General features: G+C 48.2%; 1 protein-coding gene across 1 annotated transcript; it reads left to right on the top strand.

Moving 5' to 3' along the window:
* The first annotated feature begins 313 nt into the window (after nt 1-313).
* LOC132577667 (uncharacterized) lies at nt 314-27,678 on the top strand. Its single transcript, XM_060247457.1, has 7 exons — nt 314-448; nt 1,993-2,095; nt 5,497-5,571; nt 12,414-12,507; nt 12,847-12,899; nt 20,306-20,440; nt 27,419-27,678. Exons 1-7 carry the CDS (start codon nt 314-316, stop codon nt 27,676-27,678), a joined length of 855 nt encoding a protein of 284 aa, XP_060103440.1.
* The last annotated feature ends 200 nt before the right edge of the window (nt 27,679-27,878 follow it).

Here is a 27,878-nt window from a genome sequence, read left to right as displayed (position 1 = left end):
TGTGAACTTAGTCAGATGAAGAGGGGGAGGGCAGGAAGGGCTGCATCAGTGCTTAGTTCTCATGGCCCTTCTTTACACACCCAGGGATGTAGCCACTTTGGCAGTTTTTCTCCAGGCCAGATTGGCCAGGGATCCTGGAGGTTTTTGCCATCTACTGGGCATGGAGCCTGCAGGGGTCACTGGCGATGTATGTGAGAGGGGGGGAGGTATTTGTGAATTTCCTTCATTGTGCAGGGGGTTGGACTAGATAGCCCTGGAGGTCCCTTCCAGCTCTCCTGTGATGATCCTGTGATGCTATGTGCAAATGCCTTGAATGTCGTTGCAGAGATGCAAGCTGACCCTCTTGAATTGTGGGGTCTTTCTTGGGTGGCCTCATCTGAAGTTGATGTTTCGCAGCATGGCTTGGGATGACACCTGGAGCTGCCTGGTGAATGTGTGGAAGTGCCTGGTCAGTAAACCCTGAAGGCTGCGGAAACCATTACCTGTCTGAAAAATGGACAGATCTTATATACAGAAGATATTCCTATCCCAGCTGCAGAGCCCATTTGGCTGCCCCCCTCCCCCCCCCGGGCCTGATGCTGCCTGTTCTGGTGAGGCTCATGCAGGATGGCTGATGCAGGGGAGATGCATCCTTCCCTGCAGCCATGATGGATCTGTTCCGCAGGGACAACTCAGGAAAAACCAACCACCTGATATTACAGTTCATATTACAGAAAATACAGACTAACAAATACTGTGATATGATGATTGAAACATTCAGTAAAACTTCATAAAGAGTCATCATACGCATCTCTTGTACACATTATAAAGAAGTACATTATAAAGAGAACTTGGCCATCAAAATCCAGAAGGCTTCTGCATCTGGATAGAAAAGAGGTTCAGGACTGGCTGGCTCCTAATATAAATATAATGTAGAGAGCACTTGGCCATCAAAATCCAGAAGGCTTCTGCATCTGGATAGAAAAGAGGTTCAGGACTTATTTAGTTTGTTAAAAGGTAATAAACTCTATCTATTAAATAATCTTCATAAAAAAACAACATAAAGAAAAAACCATAGGTTATAATTGTAGTCCATCTTCATAGTAGTCCTTTTTAGTCATTCACAAAGAAACGAAAAAATTATAATCCAATAATCTCATTTTTAACTGTAATCCATATAAAGTTTCTTTAGAGATTAACCATTGTCAAAAATCGCCAAATGTCCTTTAACGTTCCATTGTTTTTCAATATACTTTTGAAACTTTCCCCACTCATTTTTAAATTTCTCTAAATTTTGTTCTTTTAAGATTCTTGTAAGTTTGTCCATTTCACTCCAATGCATAACTTTCAAAGTCCACTCCCATATTTCTGGTATTTTGTCTTGTTTCCACATTTGCGCATATAATATCCGTGCAGCTGAAAGCATAAACCAAATTATTGTTCTATCTTGCTTTTGAAATGTTTCCATTTGTAATCCCAACAAAAAAGTGTCTGGTGCCTTCTTAACATTATATCCCAAAACTTTCGAAATCTCTCGCTGAATCATTTGCCAGCATGCAAATGTTTTAAATAAATAAATCCAGCACCTTGATTTGGGCCCAGAAGTGAATTGGAAGCCAGTGTAGATGGGCCGAAACTGTAGTGATCTGGTCTCTACAACCCACTTCAGCCAACGTCCTGGCTGCAGCATTCTGCACCAATTTAAGTTTCCAGACACTTCTCAAGGGGCAGCTCCAGACAGAGTGCTTTGCAGTAATCTAATCTGGACATCACCAGAATGTGCACCACAGTGGCCAGAGAACTGTGGCAGATGCCTAATAAGTCATAGCTGGTATAAGGCACACCTGGGCACAGCAGCTGTACCTGTATACAAGTCAAAGCTGGTATAAGGCAGCCTCGGCCAGCAGCAGTAGGGGCAGGTCAGGCAGCAGCACCCTGCAACAAAAGGTTCCCTAGATTTTTTGAGTCTGTGGGTGCTGCGCTCGTAATTTGTGACTCTTCCTTTCTTGATAGATGAGGAACAACCATGATAATATCCACATTTTCATCTCACAAGCTTTGGGTTACCTTCATCACCCACAGATAGAAATAAGACACACCGCAGCACGCTTCATTGGTAAGGACAGAAAAGTTCCTCACCTTTTTTCTGAATGATGTTTGACTTTCTTTCACTGGAAACAGTGCTAAAAGACAGACACACACCCGCACACACAAAATTCATCCACTGTATGCCAATGTATTTCTCTTTTAGAATAGTGTACCAATTAATGTCTGTGATATTATGCAATATAACAGAGTAGAAATCTCTCTGACAGAACTAGTCTTAGAAAAGTATATTGTTAATTTAATCCATACTGAGAGGCAGGGCTTTTTTTTTAGCAGGAATGCGCAGGAACACGGTTCCGATTGACTTGGTGTTAGGGGGTGTGGCCTAATATGCAAATGAGTTCCTGCTGGGCTTTTTCTATCAAAAAAAGCCCTGCCTGGAGGTATTACGTATCCACTGTGTTCTGATGTATTTTTTTGTTAATATTTGAACAAAGCAGACTGCAGCTTCATTCTACAGGAAAATGTTGTTATTTTAACCCATACTTTAGAGGAGACCAGTGGAACATTACAGCAGATTCTTATTTATTGCACTTCACACTTAGGAACCTGATGACATAGACATCAATCTCCCATTGCGATGTTTGTTGCCTTTGCTGTTGTTTCTGCCCAGTCAACACAGACCAGACCCCAATTTATGATTCTTTAATCTCTGAAAACATTTCCACTATTTTGCATACTAATTCACTGCCCACTTTTTGAGCAGGAATGCCATTCCAGCAGACTTGGCCAGGGGTCCGGCTCAAGAAAAGGTCTCCAGCAGAGGGAGGGAAGGCACTAGGCAGCCGTGCGTTCTCAGATTGCACACTCCATCCTCTCTGCCACCTCCAGCCTCCAACAGGCTTGCAAAGAGAGCAAGAGACGTTGAGGGAGGAGCTAGGCCTGCCGCTGCCTGCTCTGCAGCACGTGGCTCTCTCTTGGGGGGCGGGGGCAGCAAACAAGCTCTCTCATTGGGCTGTGTGAGAAGAACACACATCCATGAAATGCAGCTGCTGGTACTGTACTGTTCTGTGTCAATATGCGGAAAGTAACCTACTGAACAAGGTGATGTCACTCCCGGTGACATCAGGGGGTGTGGCCTAACATGCAAATGGGTTGCTGCTGGGATTTTTCTATGAGAAAAGCCCTGCTTATAAGTTATGACCATTTTTTCTTTGCATCCTCCTGAACTGAATCTTCCTGGATCAAACTGAGACCTCGGCTTCCTGTCTCATTACCAATGCTTGTATCTCCACACCCACTACCCCTCTGCATATCACACCTGATCCAATCAAGCTTGTTCTTGTGATTCACCTGCTGTTGCCATTCAGCACCTGAAATCACCTTTATAAAGCTTATATCTCCAATACTTGGTGGTTTCTGCCCAGTCAAGATGGGCACGCATGGCCCGGCCCAGCCCAGCAAAGAGACACTGATGCAAAGAGATCCGGCCCTGGTAACAAGTGAGTTCAGCACCTCTGCGCAGCTCCTTTGGAGGGGAGGGGAGGCGTCACCATTAAGGAACAGAACAGCTTGGAGAGCCAGTTTGGTGTAGTGGTTAAGTGTGCGGACTCTTATCTGGGAGAACCAGGTTTGATTCCCCACTCCTCCACTTGCACCTGCTGGAATGGCCTCGGGTCAGCCAGAGCTCTCTTATCTGGGAGAACCAGGTTTGATTCCCCACTCCTCCACTTGCACCTGCTGGAATGGCCTCGGGTCAGCCAGAGCTCTCTTATCTGGGAGAACCAGGTTTGATTCCCCACTCCTCCACTTGCACCTGCTGGAATGGCCTCGGGTCAGCCACAGCTCTCTTATCTGGGAGAACCGGGTCTGATTCCCCACTCCTCCACTTGCACCTGCTGGAATGGCCTTGGGTCAGACACAGCTCTCTTATCTGGGAGAACCAGGTCTGATTCCCCACTCCTCCACTTGCACCTGCTGGAATGGCCTTGGGTCAGCCACAGCTCTCTTATCTGGGAGAACCAGGTTTGATTCCCCCCTCCTCCGCCTGCACCTGCTGGAATGGCCTTGGGTCAGCCAGCGCTCTCTTATCTGGGAGAACCGGGTTTGATTCCCCACTCCTCCACTTGCAGCTGCTGGAATGGCCTTGGGTCAGCCAGAGCTCTCTTATCTGGGAGAACCGGGTTGGATTCCCCACTCCTCCGCTTGCACCTGCTGGAATGGCCTTGGGTCAGCCATAGCTCTCTTATCTGGGAGAACCGGGTTGGATTCCCCACTCCTCCACTTGCAGCTGCTGGAATGGCCTTGGGTCAGCCAGAGCTCTCTTATCTGGGAGAACCGGGTTTGATTCCCCCCTCCTCCACTTGCACCTGCTGGAATGGCCTTGGGTCAGCCAGAGCTCTCTTATCTGGGAGAACCGGGTTGGATTCCCCACTCCTCCACTTGCACCTACTGGAATGGCCTTGGGTCAGCTACAGCTCTGGCAGAGGTTGTCCTTGAAAGGGCAGCTGCTGTGAGAGCCCTCTCCAGCCCCACCCACCTCACAGGGTGTCTGTTGTGGGGGAGGAAGGTAAAGGAGATTGTGAGCCGCTCTGAAACTCTTCGGAGTGGAGAGCGGGATATAAATCCAATATCTTCTTCTTCTTCTTCTTCTTCTTCTTCTTCTTCTTCTTCTTCTTCTTCTTCTTCTTCTTCTTCTTCTTCTTCTTCTTCTTCTTCCGGGCCCTGTGCCTCCTGGCGGTTGCATCCTGAACTGACATTCATTCTGGCCTTTCTAACAACAGCTGCTAGGCCTTGGGTCACATGGATTATGCCTTTATTTGCTTTATATATGGCCTGTCATTCTCACGGATAGGGGAAGTGCACAAAATATAAAAACAATTCAGTCAGGCAGCAAAAATTCATTAAGAAGTATTACAGAATTAGAAGACCAGGCAAACAAGAAAGAGCCTAAGATCTGAAGGACCATAAATGCACAAAGTAGAAAACAGGTGACAGAAACAGGAAGCAACTTAGCAAGACCAAGATCTCCTGAGCCATCTTGTTAGACTCTGACTTGGTCTACTTTTTGTTTCACAGGAATGGCTTGCTTTCCCCTGCGCTTTGAGCTGTGAGTGAGCTGGTGGGAGAGCCTAATGCAATGCTGTCTGCACTCGCTGGTCCGTGACAGACACCCTGCATGTTGCTCGGCTGCAGAAAACAGGTCTTAGGTTGTGATGCATGTGGGAGAAAATTCCCTGCAGCCTGAGCAATTCTTGCAGAGGACAAGGGGTTGTGTGCCTCTTGACTTTATTGCCTCACTGTCTGATTCTACCCAGTTTTGCAGGTTCATTTTGGATGCATCACTATGTAAATGTAACCACCTCCACCCAAAAGAGCCCCTAGGCCCTGCCGTGAGTAAGGGGAATCCCTGCTGCAAGCTCTGTGGTTCTTTTGTGGTGATCTGCCTCACTGTGTTTGTTTTTTATACAGGTCACACTCTCAACTATTACAGCTCTCAGCTCTCAAAAAACATTGACCAGGAGGACATTTTCTACCTGACGAGAGGTGAGGAATTTCCTTCTTTCCTAGAATAAGCAGCAGGGAGGAAGAGCTGTGTTGTGGGGCTTTCTTGATGAAAGCTCCTGGAGGTCTTTGGGGATAGAAAGGCGTCAGATAAGTCTTCCAGATGTCTGGGTCTAACTTTTTTTTCCTCAATAATTTTTTTATTATTATAAATTAGGATAGGGATACAGGGGGAAAAAGAAGGAAGGAGAGAATAATAAGTATCATATTTATCTGTTATTTGTTCATCTTAATGAAGTAAGTTCATATGTATGTCAAAGTTAACTTATAATCTTAAGTGTGTCATTTTTCATAAAGTATAAAATTCTTTCATAAACATCTGTATTTATGCCGTTATATTACCTGTAACAACCTAAATTATATTAATGCATCCATATTAATTCATCACTAACTTTATATTAATAATTGGAATAATATAAAGCATTTCAGTAGCTAGTATAAATCATTCATTTTTCATTTTTACTCATAATAAGCATGGTAATTTCCCCATTTTTTTCAAATTCTTTGACTGGTCATCTATTTATATAATTAGTTAGTTTGGCCATGATGGCATATTCTGACATTTTAGCTCTCCAGTTTTCATTGTTTAGACACTCCTCAACTTTCCATTTGGTTGCCCATATTATTCTGGCCACAGTCAGCATATATTCAAACAATTCATGAAATATTCTTTCAGTTTTGTCTGGTAAGATTCCCAATAGCATAGTCTCTGGTTTCATTTCAAAATTATGTTTTAAAACATGAATCTGTATGTGGATGTCTTTCCAAAATTTCTTTGCCTTTTTGCAAATCCACCCCATATGGTAGAAGGTGCCTTCTGCCTCCAGGCAGACCCAATATAGTCTTTGTCCACATTTTTAATATATTTAGGAGTTATATATCATCAAAAGAACATCTTATGCCGGTTTTCTCTCAGTGTTTGACTCACAGTGAATTTTATACCTCTCATCCATAAGGTTTCCCATTGTTGAAATGTTATTTCTTGCCCAAGATTTTGAGTCCATTTCAGCATCTTAACTTGTTCAGTTTCAGTATCGTATTGAAGTAATAGTTTGTAAATTCATCCTTCCTTTGAGTAATTATTTTTTTCCAAAATCAGTGAAATCTCTTATCCATCCTCAATAAGCTTCTTTCAGCCTTGAAGTTAGTTGAAGAAATACCAACTAGGGATGTGCAAAAACCCCCAAGTAAAATCCAGATTTAGGGTTATTTGGTGGCAAGATATTCGGGAGGGCTGAATACAGTGGTGGGATTCAGCAGGTTCGCACCAGTTCTATGGAACCGTTACCTAATGTGCCATCAGTTCTATAGAACCGTTTGTTGGTCGGGCGCCTGCTGTTAACCGCCGCCTCCCCCTTCACCGCTGAGCAGCAGGAGGAGGAGGAAGGGGTCGCCTTTGCTTTCTGCGCCCCGATGAAGGTGAGGCTGGAGGAAACGGCGGGCTCCATAGGGCAGCGAGACCAGGCTACTCATTCAGTAGTTCATGGAGAGCAACATCTACGATTGCCATCAACCAAAAGAGCCATATTTATTTCCATCCCTGGCAGGAGGACTGCACTTTAAGGAGGATTGCAGCTTACCTGTTCCACTGGTGGCTATTTCAAAGTGAGAACCAGCTATCAGCCACAAGCCCCATTAGGCAAAGTCTTTGGTCTACTTTCCTGAAACATGGGCCAGGTCCTGCACTGGGGAACAGTACTCAGAAAACCATGCCAAAGAGCCACATGTGGCTTCCAATCCATTGAGTAAAAAACACTGATCCAACTGTAACGATATACAACTGGAATCTTTGTGGCAGGGTGCAGCTTTTAAAGAGCTCTTCTACACAATCCTTCAGAGCGCTCCCTAACCTGCAGTGCTGGTATAGTTTAGTGGCTCAGCCACAAACCACAAAGCTCCAGGTTCATATCTCACCTATAAATGAATTTAGTGGGTGGTCTAATGCAGTGGTGGGATTCAAATAAATTAACAACAGTTTAGTTGTCTTTACCTCTTTTACTGTTCTTATTGCAGTATTTAATGCGTGAATTATTAAACTACCTTTCAGTATATCTTTTGGTATAGTTAAAATAGTCATTAGGACATAGAACCTGTTGTTAATTTATTTGAATCCCACCACTGGCTGAATACCCCGGAATACCAGATTCAGCTATTCCCCAATATACGGCCCCATTATACCTATGGGCCATGAAGTCAATGGCAGAATAGGGGATGATGAATGGCAGCTGGGGGGAGGGGGTTTGAGGGAGAGGTTCCAAATTTGCAAGGCAGCTGCAGGAGCCTCTTCCCCACAGAACCTCAAAGTTCCAACAGGATTGGGACAAGGGGCTCAGTTCTAGGGGCGCCCAAAATTTGTTCCTTTTCCCCTGTGGTGGGAAAAAAGCAGTCACTGTTCCCACAGTAATTAGAGTAGGGAAAGTGACTCTGAAGGGCGGGGGGTCTGGGGTATTGCAGGGCTGCTTCAGGTGCCTCTCCCCCACAGAACCCCAGAGTTCTAACAGGATTGGGACAAGGGGCTCAGTTATGGTTAGAAAAGCTAACCAAGGCAGCAGTCAGATTCTCCTAGATAATCTCTGCGGTCGGTTCAGCTGTGTGTGAGAGTGCTTGCAAGGAACCATAATAGTGCTCTGTGCCCAGCAGAACAAGCGCCAGCAGGGCCGTAGCCAGGATTTGGAAGGTTGGGGGCCTATCAATTTTTCAGGGGGCACTCAGCAGCCAAACCCCATAGCTTTCCCTCCCACTTCAAATAAAACCGCCCTACATGATTTGAGTGATGGGGAAGGGAGGGGAGCAGCTACTAGAGCACTGACTGAACTTGGCAGGCGCTGCAGAGGGAAACTGACAAGTATTTTTCCTTGGCTTTAAGAGGTGGGGCTTTAAGGGGCTCCCCCCATACCTTAAAGCCAAGGAAAAACAGTGATTCCCTTCTCCTGCACTGACTGAACTCCGCTGAGCTGCAGAGGGAAACTGACAAGTGTTTTTCCTTGGCTTGAAGGGGTGGGGGGAGTCCCCCCCCCTTAAAGCCAAGGGGAAAAGGGTGATTCCCCTCTTCTGCAGTGGCTGAACTCGGTGGAGCTGCAGAGGGAAACTGACAAGCATTTTTCCTTGGCTTTAAGGGGTGGGGCTTTAAGGGGCACCCCCCACCCCTTAAAGTCAAGGAAAAACAGTGATTCCCCTCTCCTGCACTGACTGAACTCGGCAGGAGCTGCAGAGGGAAACTGACAAGCGTTTTTCCTTGGCTTTAAGGGGTGGGGGGAGTCCCCCCCTTAAAACCAAGGAAAAAAGGGCGACTCCCCTCTCCTGCACTAAGAACATAAGAGAAGCCATGTTGGATCAGGCCAATGACCCAGCCAGTCCAACAATCTGTGTCACACAGTGGCCAATATATATACACAAACACACATAACTGTGTGGCTAATAGCCACTGATGGACCTCTGCTCCATATTTTTATCTAACCCCTTCTTGAAGCTGGCTATGCTTGTAGCTGCCACCACCTCCTGTGGCAGTGAATTCCACCTGTTAATCACCCTTTGGGTGAAGAAGTGTTGGAATCTTTTTATGATCTGCTACCAAAATGTTAGGAAATACATGTTAAATTCAGAGGTTTGGAGAGGCAGTAATTGGAGTCCAGGCTTAAGCTTAGCAAAAGAAATAAAGTTTACTAGAAAACATCAGGATAGGGTACTTGGGATAAAACAGAAAACAATTTAGCTTACCAGCTAGTCCATCTACGTCTTATCTACATGGCTACGTTCTTTGTCTTCACTGTTCTTCTCCCCAAAAAGCATTTCGCCAGGAAGAAGAGCAATAAACCTTGCATACAAGATCAAAGCATTTCACACCTAACATCCTCTCTGACCAATGTTGTGTTCACAACTTTCGCAGGCAAAGTAAGAACCATCCCACAATTGAGTTTAGGTCACAATACATCACTTCCTCTATCAGGTAAACAAACAGTTAACTATATAATGGCTGGAATGTGCACAGCTTGTATTCCAACAAACCCCTTCTCAAGTTATGCATCATTTCAGTCATTAGCAATTTCAATCAAGTTCATACTTTCACGTAGTTGTTCAAACTTCAGTCTGTCGAGCGGCTTCGTCATGATGTCTGCGATCATTTCTTCAGTAGGGCAGTACTGTAATTCTATCAGTCCTTCTTTAATCATCTCTTGCACTAGTAAACACTTGATGACAATATGTTTGTTGTCTAGTTTTATATTCTCAGCTTTGCATATGCTTATGCATGCTTGGCTGTCTTCATACATGAGTACTGGTTTAGGTTCCTCTATTCCAAATTCCTTAAGAAGAAAAATAATCCATTCCAGTTCATTGCATGCCCTTTGAGCAGACACACATTCAGCTTCAGCAGTAGATTGAGCTACAATCTTTTGTTTCTTAGTGTTCCAGTCAATCACACTATCTCCATAGAAGAATACATTTCCACTTGTTGATTTTCCATCTCCTTCATTTCTCCCAAAGTTGGCGTCCTGTTTAAAACTGCTGATTACAAATTACTAATTTCAGCATGTGACAACCCAAGACTAGTAGTCTACATGGACGCCAACTTTGGGAGAAATGAAGGAGATGGAAAATCAACAAGTGGAAATGTATTCTTCTATGGAGATAGTGTGATTGACTGGAACACTAAGAAAACATCAGGATAGGGTACTTGGGATAAAACAGAAAACAATCTAGCTTACCAGCTAGTCCATCTACGTCTTATCTACATGGCTACGTTCTTTGTCTTCACTGTTCTTCTCCCCAAAAAGCATTTCGCCAGGAAGAAGAGCAATAAACCTTGCATACAAGATCAAAGCATTTCACACCTAACATCCTCTCTGACCAATGTTGTGTTCACAACTTTCGCGGGCAAAGTAAGAACCATCCCACAATTGAGTATTCTCAGATATTGCAGGGCCAATCAAAGAATCGGCTGGTGCAAGCAAGTACTTTTTGACATTTATGGATTAAACATTTCTGCAAGAATATTGAAGGTGTCATAAGAACATAAGAACATAAGAGAAGCCATGTTGGATCAGGCCAGCGGCCCATCAAGTCCAACACTCTGTGTCACACAGTGGCAAAAAATGTTATATACACACATACACTGTGGCTAATAGCCACTGATGGACCTGTGCTCCATATTTTTATCTAAACCCATCTTGAAGGTGGCTATACTTGTGGCCGCCACCACCTCCTGTGGCAGTGAATTCCACATGTTAATCACCCTTTGGGTGAAGAAGTACTTCCTTTTATCCGTCTTAACCTGTCTGCTCAGCAATTTCATCGAATGCCCACGAGTTCTTGTATTGTGAGAAAGGGAGAAAAGTACTTCTTTCTCTACTTTCTCCATTCCATGCATTATCTTGTAAACCTCTATCATGTCACCCCGCAGTCGACGTTTCTCCAAGCTAAAGAGTCCCAAGCGTTTCAACCTTTCTTCATAGGGAAAGTGCTCCAGCCCTTTAATCATTCTAGTTGCCCTTCTCTGCACCTTCTCTAAAGCTATAATATCCTTTTTGAGGTGCGGCGACCAGAACTGCACACAGTACTCCAAATGAGACCGCACCATCGATTTATACAGGGGCATTATGATACTGGCTGATTTGTTTTCAATTCCCTTCCAAATAATTCCCAGCATGGCATTGGCCTTTTTTATTGCAAACGCACACTGTCTTGACACTTTCAGTGAGTTATCTATCATGACCCCAAGATCTCTCTCTTGATCAGTCTCTGCCAGTTCACACCCCATCAACTTGTATTTGTAGCTGGGATTCTTAGCCCCAATGTGCATTACTTTGCACTTGGCCACATTGAACCGCATCTGCCACGTTGACGCCCACTCACCCAGCCTCAACAGATCCCTTTGGAGTTCCTCACAATCCTCTCTGGTTCTCACCACCCTGAACAATTTAGTGTCATCCGCAAACTTGGCCACTTCACTGCTCACTCCCAACTCTAAATCATTTATGAACAAGTTAAAGAGCATGGGACCCAGTACCGAGCCCTGCGGCACCCCACTGCTTACCGTCCTCCACTGCGAAGACTGCCCATTTATACTCACTCTCTGCTTCTTAACCCTCTTAACCCACAAAAATGACAAATTCTGAAAGTTAAATGAAGTGGGACTGTAATCTTAAATGTTATGGATGAAAGTCAAGAAATTAAAAAGGTTACACTAACAGAGTGTGCATATGCCCCTGAGGCAGTCAGCAACCTAGTTTCAACAAAGAGAATTATCAGAAGAGATCATGAGGTTGTACTCAGAAAAGAAAATGGAAGTATTGTTGATCCTGAATCTGGAACTGAACTTATGCTTGATGTAGTTGATGGTCTTCATTACCTAAAACTTGTTGATGATAATGTTGTTGATGATGATGATATGCAAAATGATGCTGAAAAATACTGTGCACAATGAAAATTTTCTAGAAATGGTATTCTCAGATATTGCAGGGCCAATCAAAGAATCGGCTGGTGCAAGCAAGTACTTTTTGACATTTATGGATTAAACAAGAAGTACTTCCTTTTATCCGTTTTAACCTGACTGCTCAGCAATTTCATTGAATGCAATAAGTACATTAAATACTTCAAACCATAAATAAGTATCTATAGATGTTTCATAAAGGGGCCACCTTGAAATTTTCCTGTGACCCAGCGGGTCTGCTGGAGCACAAGAGGGAGCAGAACCTTTAGAAGGTGCAGAATGAATGAGCCTTTGGTCCACCCATGTGTGGTCTCCTCCAGGAGTGAAAGCGAGGACATGTGCAGAAAGGGTTCCAGGTGCTCTGACTTCATGGGTTCATTCTGCTTCTTTATTCTAGTCTTCCAGGCAATGGAGTCCAACCCAGATCTCACCATGGCAAACTTTGCAAAAATGTACCGAGTGATTTTGCAAAAGCTGACAGTGAAACAGAGGTGAGCAGGGGAAGGTGTCAAGCGGACCTCAGACACAGGATTGTCTCCTAGTCAGCACAAGAGGGGGCAGTGAGGAACTGGGGGGGATTCTGGTTGACTGGAGGGGGCTCACCAGGCACAGTGAGGAGTATGTGCAGGACTGCAAGAAGGAGGTCCCGCAGCAACTCACAAGGACATTCCACCTGATGCCAGGTCCAAGAGGTGGGAAGGGGTTCAGGAGGCAGTGGGGGACCAGGCTTTAGCACAGGAAATGAGAGGATCCACTGCTGCCTTCCCCCTGTCAAGTCCTGCCCAGTCGTTACTGCTGTGAAGACGACCAGTAGCATTTTGCCTCCACAGGCTTGCCGGAGCGGGAGAAAGGGATGCCCAAGTGATGGACAGCAGCCTGGGAGGTAGGGGAAAGTCTTCTGCTCCTCCTTCCCTCCCCAGAGTGGAGCACCCACCCACCACTCCAGCTTCCAGGGCTAATGCCAAATTGGGGGGGCGTGGGGGCCAAATTGTGCCCTTCTGGCTTGGACAGAGGAGGGTGGTGGGGTCCGGGTGTCCTCACAGGCACTCAGGGGGGCCCAGGGAGAGGAGAGACATCTCGTAGGAACAGAAGAGCCCTGCTGGATCAGGCCAGCAATCTGTCTAGTCCATCTCCTCCTATTGTTGCCTCCTGGCACTGGAATTCAGAGGCTGGCTTCAGTCTCTGTGGCTCGTAGCCACTTACAGGCCCCTCCTCCATAGATCTGTCTAATCCCCTTTCAAAGCTCCCTGTACTTGTGGCCATCACTTCACCACCTGGCAACAAATCCCACTTGCTCCATAAAGAAGTACTTCTTTTTGTCTGTCCTGAATCTACTGCCCGTCAGCTTTATTGGATGTCCTCCAGGGAGAAGGAGAAGAAGTTCTCTCTGTCCACTGTCTCTACCCTATGCATCATTCTACAAACCTCTGTCATGTCCCCCCACCCCTGAGCCGTCTCTTTTCTAAACTGAGAAGCCCCAGAGACTCTTCAGCATCTCCTCCCAGGGAAGGGGCTCCAACCACCCAAGCCTCTTGGTCACCCTCCTTGGTCCTTTCTCCCAGCTCTGCACGGCCCTTTTCATCTGGCTGGGGGGATGCTTCTGCCACCCACCTCCACATAGGATTTGGGTGCCAGGGAAGGGAGGGCGGCAGGAAGGAGACCAGTTGGCTGGTTGGGCCCCAAAGTTAGAAGGGGGGGCTGTGCCCCACAGGCCCCTCGTAGCTATGGGCCTGAGTGGCAGTGTGGCAGTGCAGTGCAAGATCTCTTGGTCACCCTCCTCGGTCCTTTCTCCCAGCTCTGCAAGGCCCTTTTGGAGATATGATCACTAGAACTTCACACAGTGTTCCACGTGAGACCTTCCTATAGATCTTGTAACAAAATGGTTAAAGTGCTGGCAGCTGGCAGGTTTTAGTCTTAGATGTGAAATGTCCTCCTCTGACCTACAAGGCTCAGCAGCCCTTGTGCCTAAGAAGTGCAGGGGGTTGGGGGGAAAGGAGATTCCCCAAGGGGCGGGGCGACCTCTAGATAGAGTCCTATCCAAGCCGAAGCCGGCCGTCTTTGTTCTGCTGTGGAGTGGGAAGGGCCTGTGGAAGGGCTGTGCAGGGCAGCCAGACCACAGAGGTGGAGAACTCCTCAAATCAGAATTGGGAGCCCAAGGGATTCAGCGGCAGTTTCTCTGCCCTCTCTAGAGAGCCTGTGGAGAAGAGACCCTGTCCAGCTCTGCAGCCTCCCAGGAAGAGAACTCAGGGAAGTGCGTAGGGACAGAGGACTGCGTTTTTCTTCTGTTTTATTTGTGCCCTGTTGGTCCCCAGTATAAGTTTCCCTTGTAGTGTGCCTTACCCAAGTAATAGATGCGTTCCCTGTTTATAGTGTAAATAGTTCGAATAAATCCTTATATTTTTGGAGTTGTGCTCTGACCATTTAGTCTTCCCTGCACGTTACCAAAATAGAAAAGGGAACCCTGGGAAGAGAAAGGAGAGGCCTGTTTTAGTTGCCAACTCTCCAGGGCCACCCCAAAGATTGGAGATTTCACCTCCAAACCAGGAGATCCAGCCAGAGGGGGTCTCAGTGCCCCTCTAAGACGGCAGTGATAATTCAGTGAGTGGTGGCAGCGAACCAAGAAAAGGTTACACCCACCAGGGGGTGGGGTAGGGCGGCAGCGGGATTTCCAAGCCACACGGGTGCAAGGACTGTGGGCAGGTGCCTGTTCTGCCACAGATCTATTCAGGGGCACTATAATATTGGCTGTTTTCCTCATAACCCCTAACATTGGGCTTGCCTTTTTCACCTTGGCTGCAGCACTCAGGGTTACGCTTCCATCAAGCTGTCCTCCGCAACCCCAAGACCCTTTTCCCTCTCCGTCAGTTCAGTCCCATAGAGCTCACCCTCACAACTTCCCTCTTAATGCATGCAATGGGGCGCCACCAGGAGTTTAATGCCAAACACTTTATTTAATGTTCCCCACTCTGGAATTATGTCCAAGCTCTTCTGAGGCTTCTTGGGGGGCCCTGAGGAGGAGACTCTGGGACTCCAGGGTAATATAAAACAAAATAAAACTTTATCTGTGCAATAAGCTTTCCCGGTTTCAAGATGTTTATAGCTTAGTTCTTCAGGAAATAATGATAACTTCTGGCAGGAGTGCCGCTCTTTCTCTTCTCACCTACTCCTCCCTCTCAAAGCCTCCTTTCTGCTCCTAACTCAAGTTTCTGGCAGCTTCTGTTTCTCACACTCCTATAATACTCTGACAATATTAGGTTTTGGCTTGGTCTCTCTAGCTCAGGGGTGGCCAAACTGACCTCACATGCACACAGACCTTGAATGGCATAATAGGACAGCAAATAAGGAATAAAAGACCAAAGCTAGGCACCAATAATTATAAATAAATATAAATATTAAAAAAGGTGAGTGGCCAAACTTACTTAATGTAAAAGTCACATAGAATAAATGTCATAAAAATGTAAAAGCCACAAGACAGGAAGGAAGGAAGGAGGGAAGGAAAATAAATGGAGCCAGGGAGGGAGGAGAGGTGGAAAGAAAGCAATTTTAAATGCATTTTTCAAGCTGGAGAAGTGCTTTAAAGAGATACATGCTTTCTCCAAGCCAGCTGAGTAGGCGGTGGGGGCTTCAGAAGCCACCCAATGTGTGTGAAAGAGCCACAGGTGGCTCCTGAGCTGCAGTTTGCCCCCCCCCCCCCGCCACTCTGGCCCTGGTCTGCTCTCTTTTCTTCCCTGGAATCTTAATGTCTTTCACAGCAGCACTCTATGGGATTCTACCCAGAAGGCTGCTTCTCAGACACTGCTGACTGACCACGACTGACTGTTCACTGCTGCCCCTTCTGAGCTCCGCCCACACTCTGTCACCAATCAGTCACCACACTCACTCACCCCTCTTTTTCACCCCTCTTTCTCCTGCAACTTATCAACAATTAAAGGAGCACAAGTGTAATAGAACAAAATAGGAGTCAATTTCACCTTTAAGACGAGGAATGAGGTACTCGTCTGAAGAAGTGGGCATGCACACAAAAGCTCTCGTTCTGAATAAAACTAAGTTGGTCTTAAAGGTGCTACTGGACTCCTACTTTGTGTCAGAACTTAAGAACTTCAAACGGATCCCATACTTGGTTACAAAGTTAGGATTTTATTGAAGAGAACTAAGCACTGGAAGAGGCAAGATAACAGTGATGGCGAGAGCCAGCACCAGCACAGTTTTATACACGTAAAGCAAACATCTCACAAAGCCACAATTCACACCGTTACAGGCACATCTGTCTTCTCACCATCACTATCAGTAGAGAGGATGCCTCCCTACTCCGAAGGCCATGCTGCTCGGCTTCAAAGGGTCCCAGTGTGAGAATGTGCAGAGACATAACATAACTCATTCTACAGCCCCAAATATTTTGGATACCAGTGGGGCAAGGTTAATTACTAGTCAAGCATTATGGGTCAAACAAGGGTTACAACATGGAGTCAGTTTGGTTCAGTAACAAAGCAGCACTAAGGCACAGTAAAAGTACAATACAGCATTGGTCACATTATAGGGGACCAGCAGTGAAGATACAAGTTCTGACATACTGCCCCCCCTAAGCGCCCCCTCCCGCGGGGCCGGCCTTGGGCTTGTGCGGGTACAGTAGGTGAAACTTTTTCAGCAGTTGCGGAGCGGCTACATTCTGAGACTCGACCCACTCGTCACAGCTCGGGGGGAAGTGTTTCCACCTGATCAAATAATACAGTTTCCCCCGTTTGACTTTGGAGTCCAGGATCTCCTGGACTTCATGGTGACTCTGACCCCTCACTGTCGTCGGAGGGGGCGGTGGGGCCCTGGGATGGAAGGACGTAGCACCAGGGTCTTTCCGAAGCAAGCTGCAATGAAAAACAGGATGGATCTTACTCAGAGATTTGGGTAGTTCGAGTTCCACCGTTACTTTGTTTATTACTCTTTTTATTTTGAAAGGCCCAAGAAACTTCAGTGCGAGTTTACGACAGGACTGGGGAAGTGGAAGGTTTTTAGTCGACAGGAAAACTGTATCCCCCACCTTCAGGTCCCACTCTGGGGAGTGTTTTTTGTCAAACTGCTTTTTGTAGGCTTTTTTCGCTTCCTCCAGGTTTTCCTGAATACCCTTCCAGCCTTCACGGAGGCCCTCCCACCATTGTTGACAGGAGGTGGGTTCGGACGGGCTGGCGGGGAGGGCGAGTGTGGGGAACGGCTTGCCCTCGTAACCATTGATGATTTGAAAGGGGGAAGCTTTGGTGGAGCTATGAAGGCTATTGTTGTAGCCATATTCTGCAAAAGGGAGGAGATCCACCCAGTTAGACTGTTGGAAATTAATGAAGCAGCGGAGGTACTGTTCCAGAAGGCCATTAACCCTCTCCGTCTGTCCGTCTGACTGGGGGTGGTAGGCAGAGCTCAGCCCTTGTTCGATGCCAGCAAGTTTGCAGAACTCCCGCCAGAAGTTGGCAACGAACTGCGTCCCGCGGTCGCTAATGACCTTGTCTGGGAACGAGTGTAGGCGTACAATGTGGGTGAAGAAGAGCTGGGCGAGTTTTTTGGCTGTGGGTAGTTTTTTGCATGGGATGAAGTGGGCTTGCTTTGAAAATGTGTCGACTACGACCAGAATGACTGTTTTGCCCTGCGAGGGTGGGAGTTCGACAATGAAATCCATGGACACTACCGACCAAGGCCGGGTGGCTGTAGGGAGGGGAACTAGGTGGCCTGGGGGTTTACCCCCCCTTCGTTTTGCCATGAGGCAGGTGGGACATGAAAGAACGAATTCGGACACATCTTTCTTGATTTTTGGCCACCAGAACTGTCGGGTGAGCAGGTTGAGGGTTTTGACATAGCCAAAGTGGCCGGCCAGGCGACTCGAGTGGCAGCGCTCCAAGACTTCTTTTCTGAGGGGAGTGGGCACATAGATTTTTTCATTGTGCAGCCAGAGCCCGTTTTCGGCTTTAACTAAGTTAGGGGGGCGGTCGGCCTCCTGGTTATATTCTGAGAGGAATCGGGGCAGCAGATCTGAATCCGGAGGGCTGGTCTGCCTGCCGGAGCGGGTAGTGACCCCCCCCCCCACGATGGCTGAGGGGGAAATTAAGGAGTCCACTACCTCCTCCCGGAGACTGTCGTGTTGTGGCATGCGAGATAGGGCGTCCGCTAAAAAGTTCTTTGAGCCTGGGATGTGTCTCAGCACAAAGTCAAACTTAGCAAAGAAACCTGCCCATCGGATTTGTTTTGCAGTCATTTTGCGGCGCCCGGTAAGGGCTTCAAGGTTTTTATGATCGGTCCAGATTTCAAAGGGTACTCTCGCTCCCTCAAGCCAGGAGCGCCAGGTTTTTAGGGCAAACATGACTGCAAATGCCTCCTTGTCCCAGACTGACCAATTTCGTTGTTCATTGGAAAATTTCCTTGAAATATAGGCACATGGTCGGAGCACCCCATTTTCCCCTCTCTGCATTAATATGGCTCCCACCGCGGCGTCGGAGGCGTCGCATTGGACCACGAAGGGTTTAAGTTCATCGGGATGAGCCAACACGGGTTCGGATGTAAAGAGGCGTTTCAGTTCAGTGAACGCTTTTTGGCAGTCAGGCGTCCACGTTAGGCGCGCGCCTGGCTTTTTCGCCTCGTCCCCTTTCCCTTTGGTTTTGAGGAGTTCCGTGAGGGGGAGCATGACTGTAGCGAACCCCTTAATGAAGTCGCGGTAAAAGTTAGCGAACCCGATAAAACTTTGTAATTGTTTGCGGGTTCGAGGGGGCTCCCAGTCTAGTACCGCTTGGACCTTTGCGGGGTCCATGGACAATCCCTCCCCCGACACCCGGAAACCCAAATAGTCCAGTTCGGTCTTGTGAAACTCGCATTTCGACAATTTGGCATACAGTTTGTGCTTGCAAAGGGTGTTTAACACTTTTCTGACCAGGGGCACATGAGACTTCAGATCTTGCGAGTAGATAATGATGTCATCAAGGTACACCACCACCCCCTTAAACAGGAAGTCCCTTAGCACTTCATTGATAAAGTTCATGAATACACCAGGGGCTCCCTGCAGTCCGAAGGGCATGACTAGGTACTCAAACTGTCCCAGAGGGGTGTTGAAGGCTGTCTTCCACTCGTCCCCCTCCTTGATGCGGACGCGGAAATACGCGTCTCGAAGATCAAGCTTTGTAAAAATTTTCCCCTTTGCTACGGTGTTCAACAAATCCTTTATCAACGGGATCGGGTAGGCGTTGGACATGGAAATCCCGTTTATCGCACGAAAATCTGTGCAAAGTCTCAATCTTCTAATGCTTCAGACAAACACGGCTGCCTATTCGGATCTATACACGTGTAAGTTCAGATCATTACACTCGAAGTTGGGGGGTTTTGTTCTATTTACCTATATTGGACTTTGTTTGCCACCTTGTTGCCCATTCATCACTTGCTGAGAGAGATGTCCTGAGCACTTTGGTATCATCAGCATCTCTCTCTCATGCACAACACACACACCCCCGCAGTATGTATCACCAGAAGCAGGAAAACGGCCATTTCCGCCCAGCCCTAGAGGCCAAGCTGGTGCTTGGGGAATGCCTGTTGCCCCCCAGCCAGAGCTTCCCGTGGGCAGAGGGATGTGGCTGAGGAAGCACCACCTGTTTCCTCCTGGGCTGGCTGGAGGACTGCCCAAACTCTGTCCAAACAGGAAGAGTCCCTCCGGCCGTGCTCCCCTCTCCTGGGGACAGCCATTCCTCCCTCCTGGGGCGGCAGCTGAGGTGTGGGTCTGCTTAGTCGGGCTAGATCAGGATGGCTCCAGCCCTCGCCCTTCTCCCCCCCTCTGGGGCCCATACTGCAGTTCTGCCACCGTCTTTTCACAAGTACATCCAGGGCTTTGGGGGCAGGCACTGAATACTGGACTTGGCTCTTAATGCTGAGTTTCTTGAGGAGGAGCACACCAAGCTTTGCAGTCTCTCTCTCTCTCTCTCACTCCATGTTGCCTCTCCATTGCAGGCTTCTTGCGCAAGAAGCCACATACTGAGCTGTAGCCGATGTGAAATTGCTGCTGGAGATGCTCTGCGTCCCTCTTTTTCGAAAATTGTGTAAAGAAACTATATAATTGAATCAATATTGGTCCCAGGTCTGATGAAGACTGGAAAGAAGCAAGTACTTAATCGATTGGCTTGTCACCACACTACTTTGGGACTTGAATGTACATGTTTTGGACATTTGGACTGGTTTCTATATACTTCTTAGTAAATTGGTCACTAGCTTGCATTTTTTGTTGTGAGATTCATGTGACAAGCAGTTCACCATGCGCATTTTTCCTCCCTCAAGGGAAACTGCTCAGCAAGCCTGAAGAAGGTTTGGTCAGCTCCCAAATGCAGCCAGAAGGCACTCCGGTGCTGAGGAGGAGGGAAGCACTGTACACATCGACCCCCCCTCGGACCAGGAGGCCATTGGCCCAGAGAGGTACAGGGGCAGGGAGGGATAGGCTAGCCGGGACACCTGGCCAGTTCATTCACAGGCCAACCAGGCCTCCTCAGAAACAGGAAGAACAAGCAGCATTTACTTACAGCAATCAAATCAAATATGGTGTCTCGATAGTACCCCTTTCCCTGCTCAGCCATTTCTTCCTGATCCAGCCCTGGGGTGTCCAACGTACTGCCAGCAAATGACAGCCCTTGCTGATTCCCCCCCCCCCTTTAAAAAAAAAGAAGCTTCATTCTTTGTCCCTTCACCATGGTGCAAATCCCGCCATTTGGGACAAAAATGAGTCCAAAGGGGCAATTGTGGAAACACTCAGGGTAATATTGGTAGGTGCATAATAGAATACGGGGATGAGGGCAGGATCATGACTGAGGGCCTTGTGTGGGCTGAGGGAGGGGGGAGGGTTACTGCTGGAGAGGGTCTTTGTGCCAGTGCTAGAAGTGTCTGGGCCAAGGTGGAGGAGCTGAAGTGCTTGGTGCTCAAGGACAATTCGACGCAGTAGGTATCTCAGAAGCATGGTGGAATGGGGAATGGGACACAGTCACTCCTGTGTGTATAAGCACTACAGGCAGGACAGGGAGGGGCGCTTTGGTGGTGCTGTTGTGTTGTATGTCAAAGAGGCATAGAACCAAATAAGTTAGAAAACATCAGGAGAATGAACTCCCCAACAGAAGCGACATGGGCAGAAATACTTGGCCTTGAGGGTTACTTAGAAGAGGAGTGTGCTGTTGCCCACCTGATCAGTCCCCTGAGGCTGGTCTTGGGATGGAGAAGGACATAAGGGAGGGAGGTGAATAAAGTGGATAATGTTGTGACACTTGGTGACTTCCCATTGCCTGGGTAAACAAAGGTGTTTGAGTCCTGATGTAGAAATGAAATTCCTTGACATCATCTATGAGCCTGCACTAAAATAGTTGATCCCAGAGCCACCAGAGCAGTCGTGACCTTGGGCTGGACTCTAAGCAGGGCTCAAGACATGAGAAGCGATGGAGACGTTGTTGGGCCAGTTGGGAACAGGGAGTGTAATGCATTCAGGCAACACAGAAAACAAACACTGGGATATACTGGCTAACGATCTTTAGTGAAACTTTTTAAAGAGTCATATAAATCTTTTGTACACATTATTTTAAACGCACAGCTTTACAATATTATTGTGATCCCAGGTTGTTGGTTTTTGTGCTTGTAATGCATTCAGGTCAATGAAAAGTCACCCCTGACATCTAAAACTGTTAACAGATGCCACAATGATGAAAATGGGGTCGCTCTTGCCTGCTGCTGATCTCCATCATGTGGCCTCCCGTGCAGGCCCGTATCCCACCCTGTTTTCTCCACTGAGGGCTGTTCATCATTTCATGTGGATTTCAGTTATTATGGTGACAAAGGGGGAACTGAGGGGAGAGTGCTTGCTCCGCCCACCCTCCGGGAGACACTGAAGAGGGGGGTGGGGAGCAGCCCTCTCTCGCTCTAGAAAGAGCTTTTTGTAAAGCTTGTTAGCTCTTCTGTGGCTGGCCTGCAACTGCAGAGTCACCCTGTGTGCCTGCACAGAAGACCACCCCATGAGCAACCCACTTTTCTAGACCTGTTTGGGAAATTGAAAAACAGAAAGTCTTCAGATCCCGATGGCAGGCTCCCAAGCATTCTGAAGGAAACTGTTGATCTGCAAACCTGTATATGAAGCCTATCACTAAAATCAGCCACTGTGCCAGGGGACCAGAAAGTAGTTAATTTTGCACATTTTAAAAGGGGGATCAGAAGATGCCGGACATTATAGGTCAGTGGTCCCCAACCTTTTTGGCCCTGCGAACCGGCCCCAGGCCAGCAGGGTGAGGGCACCCAATTCAGCCTCCCCCCTTGGCGTTTCCTCCTCCCTCCTTCACCCCCGCACAGCCCCACGGCCCCCCCGTGGAACCTTGCCCCTCCTCCTCCCATTTTCCTTCCTGTTTCCTCCTCTCTTCTTCGCCCCCTGCGCAGCCTTGCTACCTCCTCCTCCCCCCATTTCCCCCTCCCTCCTTCGCTGCCGCCCCCCACGCAGCCTCGCTTCCTCCGCTTCCTCCTCTTCCTTCTGTTTGCTTCTCCCTCCTTCGCTGCCGCCCCCACGCAGCCTCGCCACCTCCCCCCCCCCTCATCTTCACCATTTTAAGGCTGGGGAAGGGGCCGTGAAGGCCTCCAAGGCCAACCCCCCCCCTGCCAATCAGCTAAGGGGCAGGAAAACCGCCACAGCAGCAGCAGTGAGCAACGCTGCCCTTGCCTTAAAATGGTGAAAATGGGGGGAAGAGGAGGCGCCATGGGGGGGCAGCGAGGCTGTGCGGTCCATTTCTAACAGGCCGCGGCCCGGTAATGGTCCTCGGCCCAGGGGTTGAGGACCCCTACTATAGGTCACTTGACTTAATGTTTGTCTCAGGGAAATTACTAGAAAACGTAGTCAAAATTAGATTTACTCAGCAATAGAGAGGAAAAGTCTGCTGAGGGGAAACCAGCATGGTTCCTGCGAAGGGAAGTCCTGCCTCACCATCCCTTCAAAGTTCTTTGAGGAAGTGAACAAGCATGTAGGTAACAGTGGCCTGGTAGATGTTCTGCTCTTGGACTTTCAAAAGGCTTTTGACCAGATGCCTCAGCAAAGACTCCTGAGTGAGCATAGCTGTCAGGGGACAAGATAGGGTGACTCCATATGAATTAAATGTTGGTTAAGCAGTAGAAAACAAAGAGAAGGGACAAACAAACAGTTCTCACAATAGAGGGAAGACAGCAGTATTGGAGGCAGCACTATTCAATTTGCTGGAGGTGAGCTGTCTAGTGGGACCAAGTTTGCTGATGAAAACAGGTTATTCAGGAATCAGATAGTGAAAGCCAACTAGGTGAGTATGAACGACAGCAGGGATGAGGGGAGAGCAATATGGCCAATGAAATTCAGCATTGGTAAGTGCGGTGTGGTGCTGCATACTGGAACAAAAAACCCATCTTCAAGCCTAGGCGAATGGGGCCTGAGCGTGCAGAGACTGAGAGCACCATCCCCAATACCAGTCCTTGTGGGGCTTCCTTCCCTCCACTGCAAGAACTGCCCACTGATTCCCGCTCTTTGCTTCCTGCCATTTAACCCCCTTTGAACCCACCCTCCTCTGGTCCCATGGCTGCTGCGTTGACTCCGGAGTCTTTTTTGGGGAGGCTGCCTGGCCTGTAATTTCCTGGTTTCCCTCTGGATCATTTTTTAAAAACTAGCATCATAGTCTCTCCAGTCTTCTGGTACAGCAGCTGAATTTAGTGATAGGTGAAATATGCAGTTTAGTAGACTAACTACCTCCCATTTGAGTTCCTTAAAAATTCTCAGATAGTAAGCTGACACTGACCACTGTACATGGCTGTCTCTCTGTTCTTGTCGTTGTTTTTTGGGGGGAAGTTGTATTTTTCTTTAGTTGTAGTTATTTTTCTGGGGGAAATTATAGTTTTGTAGACAAGCACATAGCCCTCAGTCTGTGCCATGGTGCCTTCACATGTTCTTGACTAGTACGTGAAGCAACTTCTGTACAAAAGCTCACAATGCCCAGCCGCTTCATGTTCCTCTGGGTCTTAGGCTCAAAGCATTGACCATGAGATGTCTGTAATGAATGCCAATGAATCAAAAGTAGGTTTGCAACTTACAGATGTACACACCTGAACAGCACATATTCAAGACTGGTACAGCACAGACATTGTCTGCAGTTTTTGATGCAATAATTCATAGCAAGAGGTGACATTTATCAGAGACTGTAAAACAAAATATTGCAAGTGTGCTAATGTTTTAAGCACGTTTTATTTTAAGTTTAAAGAAAACCCTTTAATTGAGTGTGTGTGCCTTTTATAAAGTTTATATGTCTGCTACTTGGCATTACGTTTTATGACACACATGGCTCGGCCCACCAAGGTTTCATTTATGTCAAATCCGGTCCTCATAACAAATCAGTTCGACACCGCTGCCCTACACCTTCAGCTCTGGTCACTTCAGTTTGTCACAGTTCTTCAGACTCCCCCTCCTGACTGCTGGGGCTGGGCATGATGGGTCTATGGGTGCCCCACACTCGCCACAGTGAACACGGGAGCAAACAAGTTGTTGAGCTTCCCTGCCATCTCTCTGCCTTCATTCTTTTGTCATCCAGAATCCACATGGCTTCTCTTGCTGGTTTCCAGCTCTGGAATGTTGATTGTCTTGATGCTTTTTAGCAACCCACTCCTCAAAATCTCTTTTTGCACGCCTGATTATTTACTTACAGAACCTGTGGCCCCTCCTGTGCAATTACTTTTTATAGTTTCCTTGACTTGCCTTGTCACCTCCCTTGTTTCCTTCTCCATCGCAAGATCAGCCTCAAGGATTTGATCGGGGAGGGTGACGGAGCACTCCCACTTTCCAGTAACTCAAAGAGCCCAGTATTTCCACCCATATCTCTTCTGTTGAAGAAGAAGAAGAAGAAGAAGAAGAAGAAGAAGAAGAAGAAGAAGAAGAAGAAGAAGAAGAAGAAGAAGAAGAAGAAGAAGAAGAAGAAGAAGAAGAAGATGATATTGGATTTATAGCCTGCCCTTCACTCCAAATCTCGGAGTCCCAGAGTGGCTCACAATCTCCTTTATCTTCCTCCCCCACAACAGACACCTTGTGAGGTAGGTGGGGCTCAGAGAGCTCTTACAGCAGCTGCCCTTTCAAGGACAACTCTGTGAGAGCAATAGCTGACCCAAGGCCATTCCAGCAGCTGCAAGTGGAGGAGTGGGAAATCCAACCTGGTTCTCCCAGGTAAAAGTCCGCACACTTCACCACTACACCAAACTGGCTACACCAAATTGTTGGGGATTAACTCCCCTGATGTTTTCTAATTTACTGGATTCTATGCCTTCTTTGATGTACAACACAACACCAACAACCACCCTAACCCACCCCTCCCTGCCCTGCCCTGCCCAGTTTATAACCAGGGATGACTGTATTCCATAGATTTCCCCCATTCCACCATGGTTCTGAGATACCCACTATATCTAAATTGTCCTTGAGTGCAAAGCACTTCAGCTCCCCCATACTGGCTTGGAGACTTCTAGCACCCCTGTAATGCATTTCCCTCTCCAGTCACCCTCTCCTCTCCTCTCCTCTCCTCTCTCAGCCCCAAGTCTAAAACCACAAATGGTTTCCTGTAAGGACTTTATAGAGGTTGAATTGCATGAGAAATAACGCTGCGCCCTGTGGAGAACCACAGGACAAACTCCATACTTCAGTGGTGAGCCTGAGTCCAGAAGGAAGGTCTCAGTCAATCCCAACCACATCCCCCCTGAGGATACCCCCTTCTGACTCTGGATGTTTCAGTAAAACAGCTTGGTCTCCTGGGTCAAAAGCAGGTAAGTCCTGCAGGCAGGTGCCAAACCATGAAAACTAGTCTCCAGCAGCAACCTTCTGACTCCTGCCTAGGGCTGCCAACTACATCCTGGGGAATTCCTGGAAATTTGGGGGTCATGGCTGTGGAGCTGGCAAGAGCCCCCCACAACACAGCATTTCTCCCAACCATGACCCCCCCCCCATTTCTCCTTGAATTCCCCCCTGCTGCTGCCCAGTTGAGTGGCGGTGGGCAATGCCAGGAGAGGGGAGTGTCTCCTACTGCAGCAGTTATGGACATGTACTGGCTCCATCTCCATCTCAGCTACCTGGAGCAGCAGGTGACCCAAGCCAAGCCACCGCCCCTTAGTGCCACGACCATGGAGGAAAGGAATACAGCGGGAACAGTGGGATCTTCTTGATCTAGAGTCATTGCTCAACAACAACAAAATCGGCCTCATGTATTCACCAGAAGTTGATCCAGGACATGAGCTCTAGGCATCTCCAGAAACTTTGTTGTCAAACCATAGCATTTCCAGCAGTTCCTAGAGCTTACTCATGTAGGCTCAAGGTCTGTCTCCACCCAGCACAAGGGGGGGGGGGTGCAATTGAAGTATTTCCATGCTTCTGGGCCCTTGGTCAGAGGTGATGGCTTGGCTTACCGCTGTGTACAGAGGATTCAGCTTGCCCAGCAATACAGAGAGCCCAAACCCAGCAACAGCAAAGGAGCAGAGAAGGAGAAAGTGCAGAAGGGCCCCCCTAACTCATCCCACTCTGACCTGTTTCAGGAAGGCTGCCCAGCGACACGAGAGACAGATGTCCTTTGACTGACGCTCCACACGGGCTCTCTGTTCCCAGTCCAGGAAGAGCGCAAAGCCACCTCAGTCCAGCAGCCATCCCACCATAGAGGTACTGTTTGGAGAAGGAGGTCTCAAGCAGGCTGAGAAGTACCTGGAGATTTGGGGGAGGAGCCTGGGTGGGGGGAGGGACCCTCCAAAGCAGCCACCTCCATTTTCTCCAGGGGAGGGGATCTCCAGGCACGCCTGTTCTCAAGGCTGCAGGAGTCACACAGAGCCGGAGTCGGCACCAGGCTAGAGCCTTGGTGTCTTCCTCAGAGGAACTGCAGGGGTGCGCAGCACAGGGCTGGCTCTGGCACAGGTGAAGCCCCCCCACACACATTAATGAAGGGCGGGGGGGGGGCAGAAAAGCTCCCCATTCCTCAGAAGTAGCCGCTGGCTGACAGGGAGTCAAGGGTTCCTCTGAAGCTTGCAGGAGGACTGGTGCTGCCTGCCAAGTTCCTGGAGGTGTGGGGGGGAGCAGAGCCTGAGGGGTGGGAGTTCAGCAGCAGCAGAGATGCCCTCCGAAGCAGGGTGGGAACTGACCTGCCTTGTCTGGAGATCTGAGGACTCCAGGCCTTCCGTGGAGGTTGGCAACACCAGCTGTCACTCCTGCTGGGGCAGGGTCATTCTGTCTGGCTGCAGTCTGGGACCATGTGACCCTCTGGCCCCTCATGGAAGACAGAAGGGCCAGCACTGCAGGGCAGGCCAGCCTGTGCCTCAGTCTCCCCTCTCCAGATCTGGCCAGGACCACAGGGAAGGAGTCCCCTCCCAGAGGCTGACGCTGCTCTCCCCACCTGACAGCGCCTCTTGCGTCCAAAGCACCCCCTCCCGGGCCAGGCTTCTCTTGCGTGGGAAGAGCTGCTGCAGACGCCACGCCTGCTGCGGCCAGAGTTCTGAAGACCACGCAAGGACCGCTGCTGCTGCTGCCGCCACCTCCTCCTCCTCTTCAGACGGGGCCTGACCGGCTGCACTTCTCCTCTGGACGGGGCAGGCTCCACCCTCTCGTGTTTCTTCCTTACTGCAAGGGACTAACCAGAGTTATCTTTCCTACAATCGACTAACATGTTCTCCCAAACAAAATGCACCCACATAAAACTCAAAGACACTCCCTGGAATGTCCAGTTATCAGCCTGGAGAAGTCTCTGAAAGGCCATACTGTTGCTTAACCCGTTTGTTCTGAAACCCGCAGACTCCCAACTGAAGATGTATTTTTAACTGCTGTTACTAACGACATATAATGAGTGATGGAGGCTGCAGTCCT

This window comes from Heteronotia binoei, chromosome 9 (genome assembly GCF_032191835.1).
Source record: "Heteronotia binoei isolate CCM8104 ecotype False Entrance Well chromosome 9, APGP_CSIRO_Hbin_v1, whole genome shotgun sequence".
NCBI lineage: Eukaryota > Metazoa > Chordata > Lepidosauria > Squamata > Gekkonidae > Heteronotia > Heteronotia binoei.
The sequence above is the reverse complement of the archived record's forward strand: the minus strand, read 5'-3'. Positions and strand labels throughout refer to the sequence as shown.

Excerpts from the sequence above, each read along its gene's own strand:
- LOC132577667 (XM_060247457.1), top strand. The coding sequence starts at position 314 with ATGTCGTTGCAGAGATGCAAGCTGACCCTCTTGAATTGTGGGGTCTTT. Across the intron at positions 12,900-20,305 it reads GATGGACAGCAGCCTGGGAG|GGAAACTGCTCAGCAAGCCT; the intron begins GTAGGGGAAAGT and ends TCCTCCCTCAAG. Across the intron at positions 20,441-27,418 it reads GAGGCCATTGGCCCAGAGAG|CGCCTCTTGCGTCCAAAGCA; the intron begins GTACAGGGGCAG and ends CCCACCTGACAG.